The sequence below is a fragment of the Galeopterus variegatus genome, unplaced genomic scaffold (genome assembly GCF_000696425.1).
Source record: "Galeopterus variegatus unplaced genomic scaffold, G_variegatus-3.0.2 Scaffold1582, whole genome shotgun sequence".
In the NCBI taxonomy this organism is placed as follows: Eukaryota; Metazoa; Chordata; class Mammalia; order Dermoptera; family Cynocephalidae; genus Galeopterus; species Galeopterus variegatus.
In genome coordinates, this window is record NW_007727693.1 from 76,590 (window position 1) to 97,133 (window position 20,544).

The 20,544-nt window shown below is 35.4% G+C and overlaps 1 protein-coding gene across 1 annotated transcript in view; it reads left to right on the forward strand.

Annotated features, from left to right (window-relative positions):
* PIK3C2G (phosphatidylinositol-4-phosphate 3-kinase, catalytic subunit type 2 gamma) overlaps nt 1–20,544 on the forward strand; it is a gene marked incomplete at its 5' end in the record, with an annotated part of 147,567 nt that overhangs the window by 71,255 nt on the left and 55,768 nt on the right. The window contains 3 exons of the mRNA XM_008577815.1: nt 640–808; nt 1,423–1,544; nt 5,281–5,389. Coding sequence (XP_008576037.1) covers nt 640–808; nt 1,423–1,544; nt 5,281–5,389 — 400 coding nt within the window. The remainder of the gene's footprint in view (nt 1–639; nt 809–1,422; nt 1,545–5,280; nt 5,390–20,544) is intronic.

Consider the following 20,544-nt stretch of genomic DNA (forward strand, 5'->3'; position numbering starts at 1 on the left):
AAAAAAAAAAAACTCCTGAAAAGCAGAGACACAAAAATAAAAACAAAACAACCAAAAAAAAAATTACAGCATGAAAAACATTTTATATAAAATACTTGTATATTAAATATAGTATAGTATGCCACCTTTATTCTAAGATAGTTGGAAGAACACAAATATACTCAAAATATTAAAATAAAAGCAAAAAGTTAAATAATGAAAGTTGAGCCATAATTTTTTTAAACGTTTAAACATGGGGTAGGGAAAGAATGTGGTAGAGAGTATGGTAATGGCTGCTAAGCTTTCTTTGAAGATACATTATCTTGTAGATATAACTTCTGGAATTATGTAAATATTTAAATAATTATAAACTAGAATTATTTTTTTACAAAACGTAATCCCTAAAAATAGACAACAAAATAAAACCTAAAAATGTCAAAATACCATATTGCAATGATAGTTTTATATTTCATCATAAAAGTTTCTTACATATTTGCTAACAGCTCCAGATGTGCATTTGAAGTTGGGCTCCAAACAAACATACACAGTTCTTGGTTTCCCACCCCCCCACATCTAACAAACACAAGGAAACAAATCATAAATGAAATGAATCCATGCAGGGGAATATTACTCACTATCCTTTCTTTTTCATTTCCCTAGGAAAATAAAAGAAAGTCTGGAGTGCTTTCCAGTTAAATTGAATAACTTGATCCACACACTTGCACAAATGTCAGCCATCAGTCCTGCCCAATCTACTTCACAGACTTCTTCCAAGGAATCCTGTATTCAAAGAGCAACAATTTTAGGGTTCAGCAAGAAATCCAGTAATGTAAGTCCAAAGCCTGTCATTTTGACTTCAATATCATTTGACTTTAACTCAGACTTTCCTTCACAAGTGATGTATTGCTGTATTTTGTTTGCTGATATTTTGTAGAGAATATTTGCATCTATGTTCAGCAGAGATGGATGCTATACACTCAGAGTGTGGTTTGTTTTTTTGGTTTTTTGGTTTTTTGGCTTTTTGGTTTTTTGGCTTTTTGGTTTTTTGGGGGGTTTTTTACTATGGAAAGGAAAAATCAGTTACCATTTGAGAAGTACTGTTAAGAGGATGTTCTAAGGAAAAAAATCATAACAGCCTGAGCTGTTAGTAGAGAACCATCAAAGAGAACAATTCCTGCCCTGTGGTTGAATATAAATCAAGAGCTAATTAAAGTGTCCACAGGAAAAGAACAGCAGAAATTAAGCAGTCTGTTCCCAGCACATAAGATTGTGATACCTTTATATATTGTGTTTATTTGTAACTGTGCCTGTACAAATTGCATCCCTTAGCTTTTGTGATGTTTTGCAGAAAGGTACTTGCTTTGTTTGCTTGAAATCAGATTTTAGAACATATTGCAGGTTGATATTGCTGTCTCTTGATTTTTGTCTATTCATTTTCTGCAGCTGTATGTCATCCAGGTGACACAGAGTAACAAAGCAATAAGTCTGACAGAAAAATCGTTTGACCAGTTTTCAAAACTTCATAGTCAACTCCAGAAGCAGTTTGCATCATTGACTCTCCCAGAGTAAGGCACTGTCCTTTCACATTGTTTTGCCTCAGTATTTGTCCTTGAACAAAAGGAAAAGTTATGGTTATGGGATTTTCTATTTGTGAGCAACTCAGTATTATGACTTTAATGCCATTGAATCTATCCCAGCAGAGATTTGGTATTGCTCTCAGAGTAAAGAATCTTTGGTCTCATAAAACAGAACAGGGTTTGCAATTTTCTTTTTACTTCCAGCCGTTGATTTTGTAGACAGAAAAATTCAGAATGTATTTCATTTTTTATCAATTACTGGGAAAATTGTTCTGCTTGTCTGTTTTTAAGTTTAGTCTTCTTAGTTTTTTCCTATAAAAATAAAATTGAAATTGAAAATGCAGAAGTAAATTGGAAATATCTACTCTTTCAACAAATAACCTCAATAAAAGCTGTTATATTTTTTAAGTTTCTGTACCAGAAAACTTAGTATATCAATTAGTATATTAATAACTCAGTTATTGTCATTAGCTTTTTAATTACTATTAGCCTTGAATTATCTAAATTTCATTTGTTGTTATGCTCATTTTGAAGCAACCTTGAAAATCTTCATTTCCATTCATGCTATAATGGAAAAAATATTAAATACAAGCAAACTACAAATATCATGAAAATAACTGCCTTTCAAATAAACCTAAATTTCATAACTTAGAACCAGTCAAACTTAGATCATAGATTTCAGAGTATAAAAGTTGTATCTTCACTTTAAAAGGTGAACTTCCCAGAAATTATGACATTGGCACTTAGGTAAATCAAATGTTATTTTGCCTCCAATGGGATTTTTGTTAAGTAAGTGATCCTTTAATGATATAAATGCCCATACTTTACCTGACATAGTTCTGTACGTGTAGATGTTTACTTGGCTTTCTGTATTTAGTCACCTTCCAAGGCATAAACATAGGTAAAATTGGTAATGGATGAAGAGATATTGTGCAGTATTGAAAACTGAGTAGTTCACATTTATGAACAAACAAACTATACTTGCAGATGTCACAGAGATTTTAAAATACAGATGCTTTAAGCATCAGGAAGTCAAGAAATTAGAGTGAGAGCATGTTCCAAGGACTGACAGGGAAGTAGTCATTCTGGAAACTTTTAGAAGTAACATCAGGTTTAAGAATTACAAAAAAAAAAAAAAAATTCGATATAATCACTGAGAAAAAAGAAATGTGGGCAAAAAATTCAAAGTTTGGCTGCAAATATTGAATTCAACATCAGTGGCTGACATTGTACCTTATTATTCATTCATTTAAAATTATAAGTCAATTTTTGTTAAATGGCTGTCCTTTTCGAGTTTGAAAATTTCTCTGTTCTACAATTTACCTCTCCAACACATATCAGTGTAACTTGCAAAATTTTAAAAGTGCTAATAGTCTCTCTTCATATGCCTCTTCTCAATTTTCAGCTTTAGTTGGGATTCTACTTTGCTCACAGTATGTCTGGCAGTGATACCTAATTGATTTTCAAACTATTTAAGCCATCTGTGGAGGGGAGAAACATTTAGTTTTATGTGCCCTGAGGGGTATCTGTATGCTGCCACTCCCCAGGGGGCCAAGGCTTACTGTGATGCATATAAATGAAGGATGGGAGCAAGATTTCCTCTGACTCCTAAATTTACTGAGAGAAGTCCTATGAGAGTTGTGTAAATCCAATCTGGAAAGTACATTCAGAAAGTCAGACTTAGGAAGAATAAAATTCTAATTAGTCATAGCATTTAACAGTGGTCTTCAAATTGGACGATTTGTACTTCTGGGTACCTTCCAAGAGTACACAGGCATGGAAATATTTCTTAAAATGAACGGTCTTCTTTAAAATCAACCTGCTTGAGGAGGGACTTATTTTCCCCCTTCTACTGTCACCATGGCTCTTGGCCCGACCATCCAGAATCTGATTTTGATCACGGCCCCAAGGTGTAAAACCTTCTGAGGACGAAAGTACAAATCAAAGCATTGGTGTTGGTATTTTAAAAATGAATCATTCTAATAACCAGGTATCAAATCCATCTGCAGGTCAGGAGTTTTGTATTCTCTGTTCTGAAGAAAACTGAGGGGGGACACAATGGTACTGTCAGATAAAAGCTCATGAAAAATAATTTTCAATAACTGATTGCTGTGTTATACTGGCATAGAACTTGAAAAGATTTCAAACAATGGAATGACATTATTGTAGCAAAATTCCTCAATTCTCATGGGCTTACTTATACATGAGGGGGTTTTTTTTGTACATGTATCTAAAAACATCAGCAAAGGAATAGAATTGATGTTGAACTCTGTTTTATTCTATCAATAAGGAAAATTTATGCACAGGCATATGAATTAATATTTAACAGCCAGCCTAATCAATCTATCTATAAAATTCATTTCCAAAAAATTCACTTTATGTACATATGTATGTGTGTATATATATGTGTGTGTGTGCATATGTATACTCATATATATATACACATAAGGGTACTTCAAAATGTTCATGGAAAAATAGAATTAAAAGTGTACATATGTATGTGTGTATATATATGTGTGTGTGTGCATATGTATACTCATATATATATATATATACACATAAGGGTACTTCAAAATGTTCATGGAAAAATAGAATTAAAAGATAATACAAATCCTTCCATGAACTTTTTGAAGATCCCTCCCTCATATATATATCTATAGACCCTATGTTATATTTTTGATTGTGCATTGGTACTAATTTTTATGACAACTAAATCCGGATTAAAAAATTTAAATACTTTAAGCCTTAGAGCTTATATTTTATTTAAAAATGAAGTGCTAATTATTTAAATACACAAACATATAATTTTAGACTTTTCTGACATTTCTAACAGGAAGCAGTGAGTGGGGTGGCAGAAAATGGTCCCATATTTCTGTGTGCTTGCTATCTGTCCTTCACTATCCCTCATGTCTGTTTCCCCTGAAAGAATGGTCACAGTCTTGGCCTCTGCCAAAGAAACAAAAGCATGGATGAGGCAGCAGTGAAACTGCAGTGAGAGGAAGCTTCTAGGTAACTCCTAAAAAGATGGATTTAAACAGCAAAATGTGTTGCCAAATGCTGCCTATTAACAGGTCATTGCTCAATAACTGGTCTTAATCAAGTCCAACTCATCAAGATGAATCACCAGATAGTGCAGAGAAATTCTGCAAATCAGACTGTTGGGGAAATGTTACTTTGTTCCAAAAAAGTAAGACCAGATGGAAGCATATGTCACTTGGTAAAATGTTTAATTTATTTAGTGTAACAATATCTCTAGAACACCCAGAAAAAACAACACAATCTGAACTTTTTGAAGAATTATGAATCATTAACTACAGAAAGTATTTACGCCCCCATATGTATTTAAAAGACAAAATATATAGTCTGCCATAAATACAGTAAGAAGGGACATATAAATTAATTTAATATGTTAAATTAAATTAGTATTACTATTAATGACAGTTAAAATGGCACAAGTGATCACAGTCGTGTTAGTCATGTATACTATGGCTTTTTCAAATGTTTTCATTGGCCCTTCTATCTGATGCAGCTGTAACTTTGTGAATAATGCTAAAATGCAGAGACTGATTTTCAAACTAATGAGTATACACTTTTTTCTTTTAAAACAGGTTTCCTCACTTTCATTGGCCCTTCTATCTGATGCAGCTGTAACTTTGTGAATAATGCTAAAATGCAGAGACCGATTTTCAAACTAATGAGTATACACTTTTTTCTTTTAAAACAGGTTTCCTCACTGGTGGCACTTACCTTTTACAAATTCAGATCACAAAAGATTCAGAGATCTAAATCATTACATGGAACAGATATTAAATGGATCATATGACATTGCAAACGTATGTGAATTTATTTATATAGTTTTACATACAATATCAACTATTTCATGTATTATTACTGGAAGTATTTTAAAATATTTTGTGGTAACATTCTTTAGATTATACATTAGAGGAATATGCATGCCTAATAGGTATAAAATCTATGAATCGGGAACTGTGGAGCAGAGAAAAAGGTGTAGGAACTTGGCCTCAAATAACTTAAATGAAGTAATATGTAATAAATGAATTATCAGTGCTAGAAAGTGCGCTAGAGTTTTAGAGGAGTAAGAATTACTTTTGACCGTGATAAGGTTCCAGGGAGAAGAGTGCAGCTGAGCTGGGCCTTTAATGCTGGGTAGGACTTAATAGAGTTGTCATGGAAAAGGGTTTCAAATAGAATCAAACGGTATAAGAAAGTTCATGAGTGAGAAAAAACAAGGAATTGTATTAGATTCCTGCTGCTGCTGTAACAAATTATTGCAAACTTGGTGGCTTAAAACAACACAAATCTATCTTCTTTCAGTTCTGAAACTCAGAAGTCTAAAAATGGATCTCCCAGGACTAAAATCAAGGTTGGGCGGGGGGCTGGTTCTTTCTGGAAACTTCAACTTCCAGAGGCTGCCTACATTCCCTTAGCTAGTGGCTCCCTTCCAGCAACACAATGGCATACTCTGACCTCTGCTTCTGTCATCACATCTCCTTCTCTGGATCTAACTCTGACCCTCCTGCCTCCCTCTTAGGAGAACCCTTATGATTACATTAGGGCCACCAGGATTATCTCAGCCTCTCAAAATTCTTAATTTTATTTTAGCTGCAAATAAAATTAAATTGCCATGTGAGGTAACATATTCACAGATTCCAGGGATTAGAACATGAACTTTTGGGGGAAACCACTATTCTGCATTATCATAGAGATATAAGAAAAAGTGCAAGGACACAATTCTGTTGGATCTCAGCAGTCTTGTGAGTTTGGAAACCAAGTCAAGTTGCTAATGAACTAAAGTTAAAACATAGTGAGTTGTATTTAGTCAAGGTTCTCCAGAGAAACAGAACTAACAAGGTATGTCTGTGTGTGCATGTTTGTATTAAAGAGAGAGAGAGAGAGAGAAAGACAGAAATAGATCTCTTTAAGAACTGACTCGTGTGGAGGTGAGTCCAAAATCTGCAGGGTAGACCAGCAGGCGGAGACCCAAAGAAGATCTGCAATCTGAGTCCAAAGGCATTCTGCTGGCAGAATTCCTTCTTGCTCAAAGAAGGTCAGTCTTTGTTCTACTCAGGGCCTTCAACTGATTAGATGAGGTTCACCCATGTTATGGAGGGTAATCTGCTTTACTCAAAGTTCTTTTTATTTTTTAGACTTTTAAATTGTAAAATACAAACACGCATCCAGAAAATCCACAGAAGAAAATTGGACAGTTCAAGGCTTAATTATAAAGAGAACATCCATGTAACCAGGCAGTAGTTTCAAAACATGTCTGAAAATTCTTTGCTACCTCTCATTAAAAGAAGGTTACATCCCCTCCTCTAGAACCCAAGAGGGCTTTTGTCTTTTTTTATCAAATAGAATATGGTGACACTTCATGGCTTCAAAGTTAGTTTAGAAAAGGTCATGTACCTTCTAACAGTTTATCTTGGGATACTTACTGTGGGAGCCTTCGGTTGTCATCTGTCAAGTTAAGCTACCCTGAGTCTGTCAGGTAGAGAAACAACACAGAGATCAAATAGAAGGACAATGTCAACTGTTCCAGTCCCCAGCTAGGGTTCCAGCCTCAATTGCCAAGTGACTACAGCCTCATAGAGACCTCAAGCAGAACACCCTAGCTGAGATCTGTCCAACACCAGAACTAAGAGATAATAACAACATGACTGGTTTTAAGCTGACAATGCAGTGATTTTCATTGTTGTATAGTTTCCTATAATATAAATACATTACAATTCATTTGTAGATTTTTCTCTATGATGCACAGAAACTCATAATTTTAATATACTAGAATGTATCGATATTTTCCTATACAGTCAAAAGAACATACTCTACCTCAATGCCATGAATGTCTGAATCTACTGAGATGATCAATGATCAATGACTTTTCTCCCTAATTCAGTTAATGTGGTGAATTACATTAATGAGTATTCTAGTTTTAAACCTAATTTCTAATTTTAAACTTGCATTACTAGAATAAACTCCTCGTGTTTGCAATGTATTACCCTTTTTGTTTATTGCTGAATTTGATATAATATTTTCTTTAGTATTTGTTTTAACCTCTGTTCATGAGAGAGATTGACCTACAGTTTTTCTTTCTTACAATGTTCTTGCTTGCCAGTTTTCAGAATCAAGAATATGCTGGCCTCATAGTATTATTCAGAAAGAATTTTTGCTTTTTTCTATTTTCTGAAAGAATTTGTAGAAAATTAATTTTATTTCTTCAAATAATTTGTGAAGCCATCTAAATCTGGAGGTTTGATTTTTTTTTTTTTTAAGTTACGGGACAATTCACATTTTCTATTTCTTCTTGAGCCTATTTAGTTTATTGTTTTCTAGGAATTTGTACTAATTTATTGGCATCATTATTCACAGTATCCTCCCATGATCTTTAACATCTGTAGGATCTGAAATGATGTCCTCTTTTCCATTCTTGACATGTCATTTGTGATTTCTCACTTTTTTCATCAGTAATTTTCAGTATTTGATTTGATCAGTATTGTCAGAGAATAATGAATTTTACTAATCTTTGCAAAGAGTGAAATGTGGGTTTTATTGACTTCTCTTATTCTCTTTAATACATTTTTTCTTTTTGTTATTTTCCTCCTCCTTCCTTTGGTTATAATTTGCTCTTCTATTTATAACTTCTTTAAATGGTGGTGTATTTTCCTCTAATTTGCTCATGAGGTCTCTGCCACAAGACTGGCCTGATGAGGCTTCAGGGAAGATGGCCCTCAGTGTTTATAGTGTGCCTTTCATGGAATACATCTTTATTCTGGCAGACAGCCTAACGCCTAAGTGTCCAACCCATTACCAGATGTCCCTCTCACAAGAAACTTGTTTATACTGGCAGGTGCTCTCGTGGCTCTTGTCTGACCTGGGTCCAGTTTATTTCTAACAGGATAGCCACTCTCTGGTTAAGTTCTGACCAGGGAAGTAGGTAGGCTCAAGTGCATTGGTCAGGTGAGGCACAGAGCAAGCAACTCAATGAAAGACATGACATAACAGAAGCCATATATTACTTGCACATCCCAGAGAGAAGAGGGCAGCATGCCTCGCAGGACCAATGGGAAGGCAGAGAACCATCTAGGACACACATATTCAGCCAGCACGCAGGGAGCAAGAGAGAGAAAGGCCTGTGGACCAAGACCTTCACTGGGGTCCAGAGTGTTATCAAGCAGGTTTCTCGCAGGGAGTTCTAATTTGTAGGTTTAGGGCAAGTAGGTGCAGGTTCCAGGGAGTCACACTGTGACTGAGATGTGGTCACTGCTGCAAATCTGCATAGTCCATGTGGGGTGTGTGGATCAGTGTGACAAGTCAAGTGTGTTGTATCCAGCTGCCCCATTGGGAGGTAGTCTCCAGGAGGTGCTTGTATGAGAGATATCAGGATTGACCACATCAAGGAACTAGAAGACAAAGAACTGGAAACTGTGTCAAGGGTGACTAAGCACTGCTTCTGGTATATTCCAAAGTTGGAAAGTCCAACTTATATTCCAAATGGACGCCAACACAACATAAAATTATAGAAATTCACTACAGATGCTTACTTACTTGTTTATTTTTAACCTGACTCACTTATACATTTAAAATTCTAAATCCCTTCTCCTAATAAAATTTAACTGCACCCCACAAGTTTTTATATACAATCTTGTATATGCAGATTTGATACACAACATTGTATTTTCTTTATCATTCTTTCAAAAGATTTATACGTTTTCCACTGTGATTTCTCCTGTGGTGATGGATTATGAAAAAGTATATTTTGAATTTTTCAAATATGTGTCGTTTCTTTTTGTTACTTTATGTCTAGCCTAATTGCACTGGTGTCAGAGAACATATTTTGAATAAATTCATTCCTTTCTAATTTTTGAGACACATGTTATGGCCCTAAATATGATTAATTTAGATAAATATGCCACGTGTGCTTTTAAAGAATGCAGTCTGAAGTTGTTAGATACAGTGCTCTGTATATGTGTATTAGTGAAACTTGTCTCAGTGATTTTTGCTTATTTACACCAATAGAGGTATTCAGAAATCTTCCACTATATTTGTGGATTTGGCTACCTTCTCTTTATCTTTCTTTTAATTTTTGCTTTATATATTTTTGTGGCTAAGTTATTAAGATCATTCATATAAAGAATCATTATATTTTCCTGGTATATTAAAATTTTCATTAAAATTTATATGTCTCTTTTACCTCTAACAATCCCTTTTGCCTAAAAAATCTTTCTTACATAATACTAATATAGCCAAACTCACTTTATTTTGGCTGGTGTTTGCATGAAAACAACTATTTCCATTGTTTTACTTCATCATTCTGTATTTTTCTATTTTAATTGTCACTCTTATAAGCAACATACAGTTGGGTTTTGTTCTATAGTAACACAATATTTATTTTTAAATTGGATTGCTTAATTCTTTATATTTGCTACGGTCATTGATGTATGTATGTGCATGTGTGTGTATACTCAAGTCTGTCATCTCCTAAATGCTTTATTTTTAACCCATCTTTTGTATTTGGTTCTTATAAGCAACATACAGTTGGGTTTTGTTCTATAGTAACACAATATTTATTTTTAAATTGGGTTGCTTAATTCTTTATATTTGCTACGGTCATTGATGTATGTATGTGTATGTGTGTGTATACTCAAGTCTGTCATCTCCTAAATGCTTTATTTTTAACCCATCTTTTGTATTTGGTCTTTCTCTCCTTTCTTTCTTTTTTAAAATTTATTATTTATTATTCTATTTTGTCCTGCATAGTCTTAGAAGTTATACACTCTTCTACTGTTAGGAATTATCACAGAGATTAAAGCATGCATCCTCAATTTATTTGTCCAATGTATATTAGTATTTTTATCAATTCTCCAATAATACAAGATTCATAGAACACTTTATTTAACCCACATGTGTTTTCATGCTACCTTGATAATATACATCTACATCTATATCTATAAACTTAAGAAGTCGTTATTGTCATTTTATGCAATTCACATATGCTTAGTCTTTCATTCTCGAGGGATATTTCTGCTGACTATTGTATTTAGGTAGCAACAATTTTATTTAAAAATTTTAAAGCTATTATTGTCTTCTAGCTTCCATTAATTCTGTTTAGAAGTCATCTGTTCTAATTGATGCTTCTTTGAAATTATTTTTTCCTTTTTTCTTTATTTTCTTTTAATATTTTTCATTTGCTTTTGGTTTTTGACATTTTACTCTAAGGTGCTCAGATGTAACATTGTTTCTGTTTATCATGCTTCTTGAATTTGTAGTATGATTTCTTTGATCAGTTTTGGAAAGTTCTCAGTCATTTATCACTTCAAATATTGCTTATAACTTTTCCTCTCTTCTCTTTTTCTGGGAGTGTAATAACATATGTTAATCCTCTTCAACTATATTCTTTATGTTTCATACTCTTACTCCTGTATTTTTTATCTTTTTGTCTCTTTGTGCCTCATTCTGAGTAGTTTCATTTGACCTATCTTCTGTGTTATTCTCTCTTTATCTGTGTTTAATATGTTATTAAACCCATTCTGTGAGTTTTTAATTTCAAATATTATACTTTTCAGTTTTAGAATTTTTTTGCTTCCAGTTTTTGCCAAAAGTCTGTCTTTTCTGTTATTTATCTGCAAATAATAAGCATAATTATTTTTTTAATCTTACTTAAAACTACAATATTGGGACATGCTGCATGTATAATTCTAATATTTAATGTTTCTGCTGATTTCGATCATGCAGTCTTGTTTAGTTGTGAGTCTGGTTATTTTCCTGTTTACTGTGGCCAGATATTATACTGCAATATCCTTTGTACAAATAATTTGAGGCCTAGGTTAGTGTTATCTCAGTAGAGAAAATAATTACAAAATCTAGGACATTAACAATGTAGGTTTGCTGAAATTCAGTTGCAGCAATTTAGATTATTTAAAACTGAAGTAGTTCTTGTGAGGGCCTATCTCTGGTTCATCCTTATTCCTCAGATATAGCCATTTGGGATCTAAACCCAAAGAGAGGCAAATTCACCAAAAGTTTACTTGGCAGCTCTGAATTTCTTTCCCTTTCTTCCTATCTCTGCAAGGTTGTCAAAAATGCAGCTTAAACTCTCAGCCTCTCAACTGCTCCAACCTGTACACGTAAACACCACAACAAAGGAGCAATGCCAAATCGTAGGCTCACATTCCCAAATCTTTGTATTTCTCCCAGATCCTAGCCTGGTAATTATTCACTATCTTGAGGGCTCTGATATTTGCAAGCAAAACTTAAAAAACAAATGGTTAGCTGTTCCAATTAATTTCAGCAGGTATTTAGGCTAACTGACCTGATTTACTGTCACCAAAAATGGGTGTCTCGAAATGCAGTTATCATCTACGCTACCCCCAGCTTTCAGAGGTATCTGCCGTTTTGCCTCTCATCCCTGTTCTGTGCTCTAATACACCCCTTCTCTCAAGGGTTACTGTGTTGTAGGATCTGAATCTGTGATCACTTCCCATCCCAAAAAGCACTAGGATTTCTTGGGCTGTTTGGTACTATCAGTGGTTCTGAGATTAGCCTGGAAGATTGCAGAGAAATAACTGACCCCAATTTTGTCCCCTCTTTCATGTGGGTCAAAAAAGGGCTCTTAAGATCACACACACACACACACACACACACACACACACACACACACCATACATGCACAGAGCTGATACAACACCTTCTGAATGCTTAAAGGAGCTCTAATATTCTTTACTATTTGGTACTCCTATCACTGTCTTGCATGAAAGGTTCCTGTGAGATAAATGCCAAATTTCAGAAGCAGGCACCAAGCTAGTGAAATCCTCTAGAATTCTTGAATAGACACAGAATCCTTCACTGACTTATCTAGGACATTATCCCTAAGGGTAAAGAGTACACAGCCTCTTGCATTTTTTGCCTTTTGTTGCAAGAGTAGAGAACATTCATAGAATATTTTTAGCTAATTCATACATCTTGAATAACTTTAATGTCAACCGTGAGAGAGCCCATTTCCAATATTTATCATACCAGTCATCAAGCCACCTGTTTTATAAATAAAAACTCATCTCTGACATTCAGTGTGCTAATTAATAAAATGCCCATTACAGATTGAGTTGTGAGTGAATAACAGAAGTCTGAGTACTGACTACCTCTTGTATGGGCTTCCTGATTTGAACACTGAGAATCTCCTTTTTCCTCCTCCCCCATCCAGCTGCCCCCAGTTGTGCATCTTTGATTAGGACATTAACAGGCCATTCCTGGACTCTGCGGTCTTGATTAAATGCCAGCAGCACTTGAGTTATACTTTGACTTAAGAAACATATCATGCTATATATACAGACATTTTAATGTAAATTACAGGCGCTGTTACAGTAGGATAACAACGGACTCCATAACTAGAACTTACTAAAGAGTCAAAGAACTCTATTTTTCTCAGCTGTCAATTCAACCACCTTTCCTCTCTACTCGGATCTGGAAAAATACTGCAGATGAAATTACTTCTCTAGTCATGATTTGAATTTCTTTAATTATATGCTGTATAGTAGATTAAACCAATATATATCAAGGAAACCTTACTGAAATGTAAAAATACAATATATTAATGCATATATTCAAAAGGCCCACTAACTGTAAAGTAAGCTCAATGATTTGGTATTCTGGTTTATTGCTGTGCCTCTTAAAAAAGAGTGTGACCCACTTAAAGAAGAAAATTCCACAATTCAGTCATAGGGTCCCAAGGATTATTAGAGAAAACCTGGATTGTCAATAATGACTGCACTGGATTCCGTGTAGTCAAAAGCAAGAGGTGAAAAAAAAATTTTTTTTTTTGACTGGTAAGGGGATTGCAACCCTCGGCACGGTGTGGTCCACACCACGCTCAGCCAGTGAGTGCACCAGCCATCCCTATATAGGATCCGAACCTGTGGCCTCGGCGCTCCCAGCACCGCACTCTCCCGAGTGAACCACAGGGCCGGCCCAAGAGGTGAAACTTTTAAATCCCTTTAATCAGTTACTAAGACAAGTGGTTTTTAAACCACAATTCCTGTACTGTACTAGGGACAGCACCTTAGAAATTACAGGAATGTAAATTCTCCATCTCATCCTAGATGTACTAAATCAGAAACTCTGGAGATGAGGCCCAGCAATCTGTTTCAGCAGGCCCTGCAGAAGATTTCAATGCACGTTATTGCTTGAGAACTATCGCCTCAGACTATAAAACATCTTTCCTTTTTTTTTTTCAGTTTGGACATAGCCATTTAACCTCCAATATAGCAGGGACTCAAGTATCCTCCTATGTTACTGATTCTTAGCAAATATGGACTCAAGAACATTGTGCTGCAATATTATTTCAAAAGTGGCAGACTCTCAGCTGGAGATGCTGTTTTGTATCAAAGGACAAGTGGCTGAGCAGTTAAGGATGTACACTTAACTCAATTCCAAGTGAGTTAGAGAAGGCATCCTAGAGGGTATGGCATTCAAGTTGATATTAAGGGGCGAGTAGCAGTTAGTAAATAGAAATTGGGGAAAAGTCATGCAGGACAAAGGGAACTACAAAAATAAAACACTATGGTTACACAGACCGGTTCCCGCTCACTGGCTGAGCGAGGCGCGGGAGCAACGCCGAGGGTTGCGATCCCATTGCCGGTCCCCGGTCCGGTACGGGGGCAACACTGAGGGTTGCGATCCGTTGCCGGACACAGAAAAAGACAAAAAACAAAACAAACAAACAAAAAAAACACTATGGTTACATGCTTTTCTCTTGCTTGAAAACTTAAAAGAACTCAATGGCTATATTGTTTTTTATTTTTATCCCATTTCTAGCACAATTACTAATGGTTATTGATGTTTACTAAATATTTTTGAATGAACAAATGAATGGTAACAGAATCATTAGCATATGTTAGGCTATAGGATTTATGTTGCTATTCAAAACCTAAGAGAATAAAATATTACATCTGAGAATTGTTTAGCAGTGTTCTCTAAACTTGTTCATTCTTACACCTTATGACGTTTTTTTAAAAAAGAAATTAGCTCATGCTTTCAAAATATATAATTCATTTATATGTTTTATACATAAACTACTACACAAATAAGTAATAAACATTTTTAAACTTGTAGAAAATTCAAAAATTAGAAACAATTTTGGATAATATTTACAAAATAAATATTAATAGCAGTTTTAATATTTTCTCTCATTTCAATGTATAATCCCATGCAAACCTCATGACAGAGACCTCTGGCTTAGTAGAGACTGATATTGGGAATCCTGCTAGTTGCCAGCTCTGGGACAGGCTTCACTGGCTGCATGGTGCCAAGCCTGGGAATACTGCCTGGCCATGGTCAGAAAGGATGAGCATTAATAGTGCACTGAGTCGTGATTGCACCCTCCAGAAAGATCACGCAGATCTTGCAAATCACATTCGCAATGTGTCTGTTATGAGCAAAGAGAAAGAAAGGAACAATATATGCTCACCATAGAAATAAACTAGTGTAATAGGGAAACTGAGGATATAATAATGTCAGCAGTAAGAGGAAACAGAGATGTAAAATAATTGTTGAAAACAATGTTAGACAATAAGAAAGCTAGACAATAGGAAAGCAAAAATTGTACTTGCATTCTCAATATCAATTGTACAACATTTTTTGAATATATTTGGTCTCTTTTGCAATCAATGGATAATGGCAAATGAGTTATGAAGGCTTCTGCCCTATAGTATCAAGGCAAATTAACCCATTTCATTGGGTTCCTAGTGACTTTTGCATGTTCAAAGAGAATATAGAATGTCAACATCTTAATACCCCTTACTGACTGACATTCTCTGAAGGCCTTGTCTATTCTCACACTGTAGTCAAGGGCCATGGACAGTGCTGAGGGCATGGTGGATGGGACTGTCACCTTTGCATGCTGAGGGCTGTCTTACTGATTATAGCAGAGCTGTTTGGAGATAATGCCTTTCAGGATGAATTACTGCATATCCAGGAACCATTGAAAATATCAGGCTTTGGCCTATGTAGGCCAAGGCAAGTAAGTGCAAAGTAAAAAGGCTTCTCATTTCTGGGCCTGCTGTGAAGAAGGTGAATATTAGGATCTGTCTTCATTCAGCGGCAGGCTTTCGATAGGACACTCCTGACTGTCTCTGCTGTGAAAGCTCACGGGATGGGTTAACACAGAAGTGTTAGCAGAGGGTTGTCATCAGAGCAGAAGGCAAAGGAGCCAGGCAAATGCAGGCCAGGAAGATTTGCAAAGGTGCAGTTTAGCACAGAAAGACTTAATGAATATTGTTTCCCGTCATACTCACTGCATAGGGACATGTGAACAAAACCACCAAACATACAATTGGCAGTTTTCATCACATTCACAGCTGCAAATTAGGGGTGCTGGTTCTATAGGTTGAGGGTTATATATATGAATCTGTGTTGTTGAATAACCTGAGTGATTCAGATGCACAGGCAGGTTTGGGAAGCTCCAGCCTAGAAAGTAGAAGCAGAATCAGATGTGGATGCTCCCAAAATAATGCTATATTAATAGGCCCCAAATAAACAAAAAGTAAATGTGGGTGCTGCACAGCACTGGCATATTACCTGACACTTTCTAAACTACTGTCTCGGTCACTCAACAAATGTTTATTGATTGCCTACGCAGTACCTAGTGATCAATTGTTTCAGAATAAGCTGGGGAGGTTTTACAAAGTATGTGCAGAGGCCAGGGGTGCTGGTTCTATAGGTTGAGGGTTATATATATGAATCTGTGTTGTTGAATAACCTGAATGATTCAGATGCACAGGCAGGTTTGGGAAGCTCCACCCTAGAAAGTAGAAGCAGAATCAGATGTGGATGCTCCCAAAAGGAGCTCACAGACTTTGTCTATATTCTACCCGCACTGATATGCACCAGTAAAGATTTCACACATTGGTTTTTCTTTCTCTTATTCCAAAGGAATTATACTGGCCTTGAGACAATACTCATTATATGAGTTATATTGTGATAGAACAGCAATGACGTCATCAGATACTGATCAGCATTACTAAGCAGTGTGACCTGACTTATCACTCAGGTGCTCTGTGATATACAATGTAGTCAATGTTAATTATCTTTAAGTGAGTTAGTCATCATGAAATAAAAAAATAATTTTAATGTCAAATAAAACATTATTGGCCTAAAAACCATGTTAATAATTACAAAGTAAATTATGTTATTTTGTGATTTTTTTTAAATGTTGTATTATTAATACAGCTTTCTTTCCTCATACATATTAAAAGAGTTATCTATATAAACATTAAAACCTATAAAGTCAGGGATGTATCACAAATACATTTATTATTTTAAGTCATATAAACAGCTTAGAGGATGTTTTTAAACATTCACAAGTTTTCTTTCTTCTTCCTAATAAAACAAGAGTTTGAAATGAATGTATAATATTTGTGCTGAATACACCCGTGATAAGATAATCTTCATCTCTGATCTTAGAAAAATTCTTCTAAAAATACTGTTCTTCTTTCATAATTGCTTGTAGGAAAAGCAAAAATAATCCTATTATGCCTATACACTAAAACTCACATTATGTTTTTAGTTCTATGGTATATTTATTTATAACTATTTAAAAATATTTTATACCAAAGTATGTACATAACTTTGCAAAGACTTAAATTTTTACTGAGCACTTACTATGTTTAACACTCCAGATTAAGAGCTTTAATTTGGTTGTAGAGAAGAAACTACAGAAATTAAAATAATGGAATACATACTTTACTTTCAATGAGTTTATATGGTGATAAATATAGACATAAACATAAATATATGGTAGTGAGTGGGAAAAAGGGAGAAAAGGAAGTAGAAGATGCAGGTTAAATATGAAATTGGACAACTTTAACTTGCTAAAATCAAATATTATAATGTGCCTTTCTGGGAGCACTCTCAATTGTAAGCAGTCTTTCATTTTGTCAAGGACGTGAGATAGAGAGGCTATTTTAAAGTTCAGGATCAGTTGAATTAGGTGGGTGAGAAATCTCCGGGGGCTTGGTCTAAAATATAACAACACACCAAATGGAGAGATACCTGCAAATCTCCAAAATCTCTCTTGCACTTGCACACGCACACACACACACACACACACACACACACTGCTGATGAAAGAAATTAGGGACAAATGAAGACCACAATTATACACTGTCCCCGTGTCTCTTCTAATGAGGTCGAGAACATCAGTTTAGACATCCTTATCCTGTATCTACCTGGATTTTGTTTGTTTAGCTTCACTCTCTTCCCCAAAACTGATATAAACTTCTTTTTTTCTCCCAATGTTTGTTGTTATATTCAAGCAAATGATAGCGGTGCTAACAAGAATTCCATTTGCTTCTTTAAATTTTGCTGTGTTTTTGGTGGAATTGTGCTGTGAACTAAATAAGATCTTTATAGAGTAATATAGCCTTGTAATAAAAGTTATAGCAAATGATTGCAGTACCTAAACGAATGTGCACCGCCATTTGAGTTTAGCTAAGAAATGCAAACAGCTGTTGTTTTTAAGCTTTTTAAAGCCGTATTCATTGTGCTTTTTAGCTCTGCTCAGTGTTGTTGCTCATTTCTGAAAGTCTTTTCAAATAAGAAATGACATCACTTAAGGTTTAAGCAATGTTATTTTTTTAAAGCAGAAATCAAATGTCAAAATAAATCCAAATGGATAAATCCTAATAGTGAACATATGTTTCTTGTTCCCTGCTTGCTAAACCCAGATGTTAATTACTACATTTGTCACTACGTTGCTCTTTTCCTATTTGGAACTAGCTGAGATTATGTTGCAGGCAGGATAAATGTCATATGTGTACCATCAGTAAAACCAAGATTATTTTTCACAGTCTGGTAAGATGCTGATGACATTTTGGAGCCAGAATTACAGAAGATTCTTTAGAATTTCACTATTTTTCATAGTGTCATTCTTCCGTGTAACTCCATTAAAGACTGGACATTCTGACAAACCGTTTTTTGAAAAAGGCCATAAAACACAATTACCGTTCAGCTTTGATTTAAAACTCTTATGGGATTTCATTTTTAAATTCACATAGCACTTGGTGGTGTTTGAGAGAGATTTAGCTTATTGTTTTAATTCACTAAAACTGAATCTTGTAGCCAATTCTACATGTTGGCTGGCCAGTTAATAAATGGGAACTGTTAATGTGCTATTTTAAAGAAAAAAAAAATTGATCTCAGTGTTATATTACATTACTTCTGCTCTTTACAAGTACTTTAACTCTCTGTAGTCTTCATATGTTTATATGATATAGGAAAAAGTTTGAGGAGTGAGGGTAAGGAGTGAAATAATCCTATTGGTGATGGAAGAGTAAATAGACTAACGATATTTGTAGAGTATCCAGAAGATCCTGAAGACCCACTCAAGGGTAATGAGACCAGTGAGTCTGGTTGAGCTTTTCTCCAGCAACATTCAACAGGCCTATTACAGGTGCAGAGTTGGCAGAGAATAACCAGAGTTGGGTTTTTTCTGCCAAGTAAATAATAAAATAAAGGAAGAGATGGGCCAAAGGAGTTGAAAAGAGTATGCAAAGGAGTTATAATAAATATGGATCATGAAATCCAAATTGGCCAAAAGGGATATAAAAACATGAAAGGAGTTAGGGCCAGTGAAATGGTCTTCAAGTTGACAGAATTTTTTGAATTGTGTAAGTTGAGGAAGTGAGCTAGAAAGGAGGTATGTGGTGGTGGTACACTGGGTGGCTAGAAATCAAGATAATGGAAGAACTTCAGTCACTAGTCAAGACAAGATCAAGGGAACAGGAGTGAGTGGCTGAGCAGGGTTCAAGACAAGACCATTGGAGGAGAGGAGTTCAAGAACAAAGAATCTAGGACATGGAAGGATGATTACTGTGAAAATAACACTAAGTATGAATTAGGACAAGAGTTCTACTGGAGACAGTGATGATGTGCCACAGTTAGAAGTCTCCAAAACATGAAGTCCAGTGACCTAGAGATCAGTAGACAAGAGCAACAACAGAAGAAGGAAACAGTCCAGCAGTGGGCGTGATATACAGAGGAAGAAAGTAGAGGTTAGAGGGGCAAGGAGATACCAGGAGGATGCCTGCCTCACCTCCAGGGCCAGGGTTATAAAAATGGCACAGGAGGAAGCACAGCTGCCACTTCAGAGGCTCAAAGGGAAAGCGGGATGGAATGCTCAGAGAGTGCAAAATGTTGAGCATATAAAGGAATTTGCTGATGCCATTCTGCAAGACTTATTGCTGTCTTTTCTTGCTTCCACAATGCTGCACTGTCATCTTTCTTAAAACAAATGTGCTCATGATACTTTTCTGCTTAAAATTCATCAGTCACACCAGTTTGAAGATTATACAGAAGACCAGCATGCTCTAGAACTCCTACAAAGCTCCCTCCTGTTGTATCTCCCAGCTGTCTTCCAAATACTCCACTTCCATGGGCCATTTGCAGTGGTCACATAAGTGAGCCTGCGCTTACTCACCACACTGTACCAGTGTTTCGTCTACACTCATTCGAATCAGTCAACCACTTATCCTCTCTGGTGTGCAGTTTTCTTATTTCTACAGTGAAGTAGTTAAATGCAGAGTTTTTTACTGTGAAATTATTACCATTTGAGGAACTAAGCAGAAGAACAGCATTCTTTATAATGTGAGATCTTCTAGGTATTTCATGACATTTAGGATAAGCCTTGCCCATTAATTGTCAGTTGTACCCTCCGGTCATTGAGACAGCCAGAAGGATGTCCACACATCTTCCAAACAACTCATACTACAGGGGTGCTAGATAAAATACAAGCCACTCAGTTAAATTTAAGTTTTCAATAAAAAATAAATTTTTTTAGTAAAAATATGTCCCAAATTTGCATAGGCATCCTCTTTTTTTGTTTACTATATTTGACAACCCTACATATGGGAAACCCTGTGTCTGGTTATACCTCATAGCCCATGTAAAAATGGCACCCCTAGAGCTGTGCAGTCTGCAACTA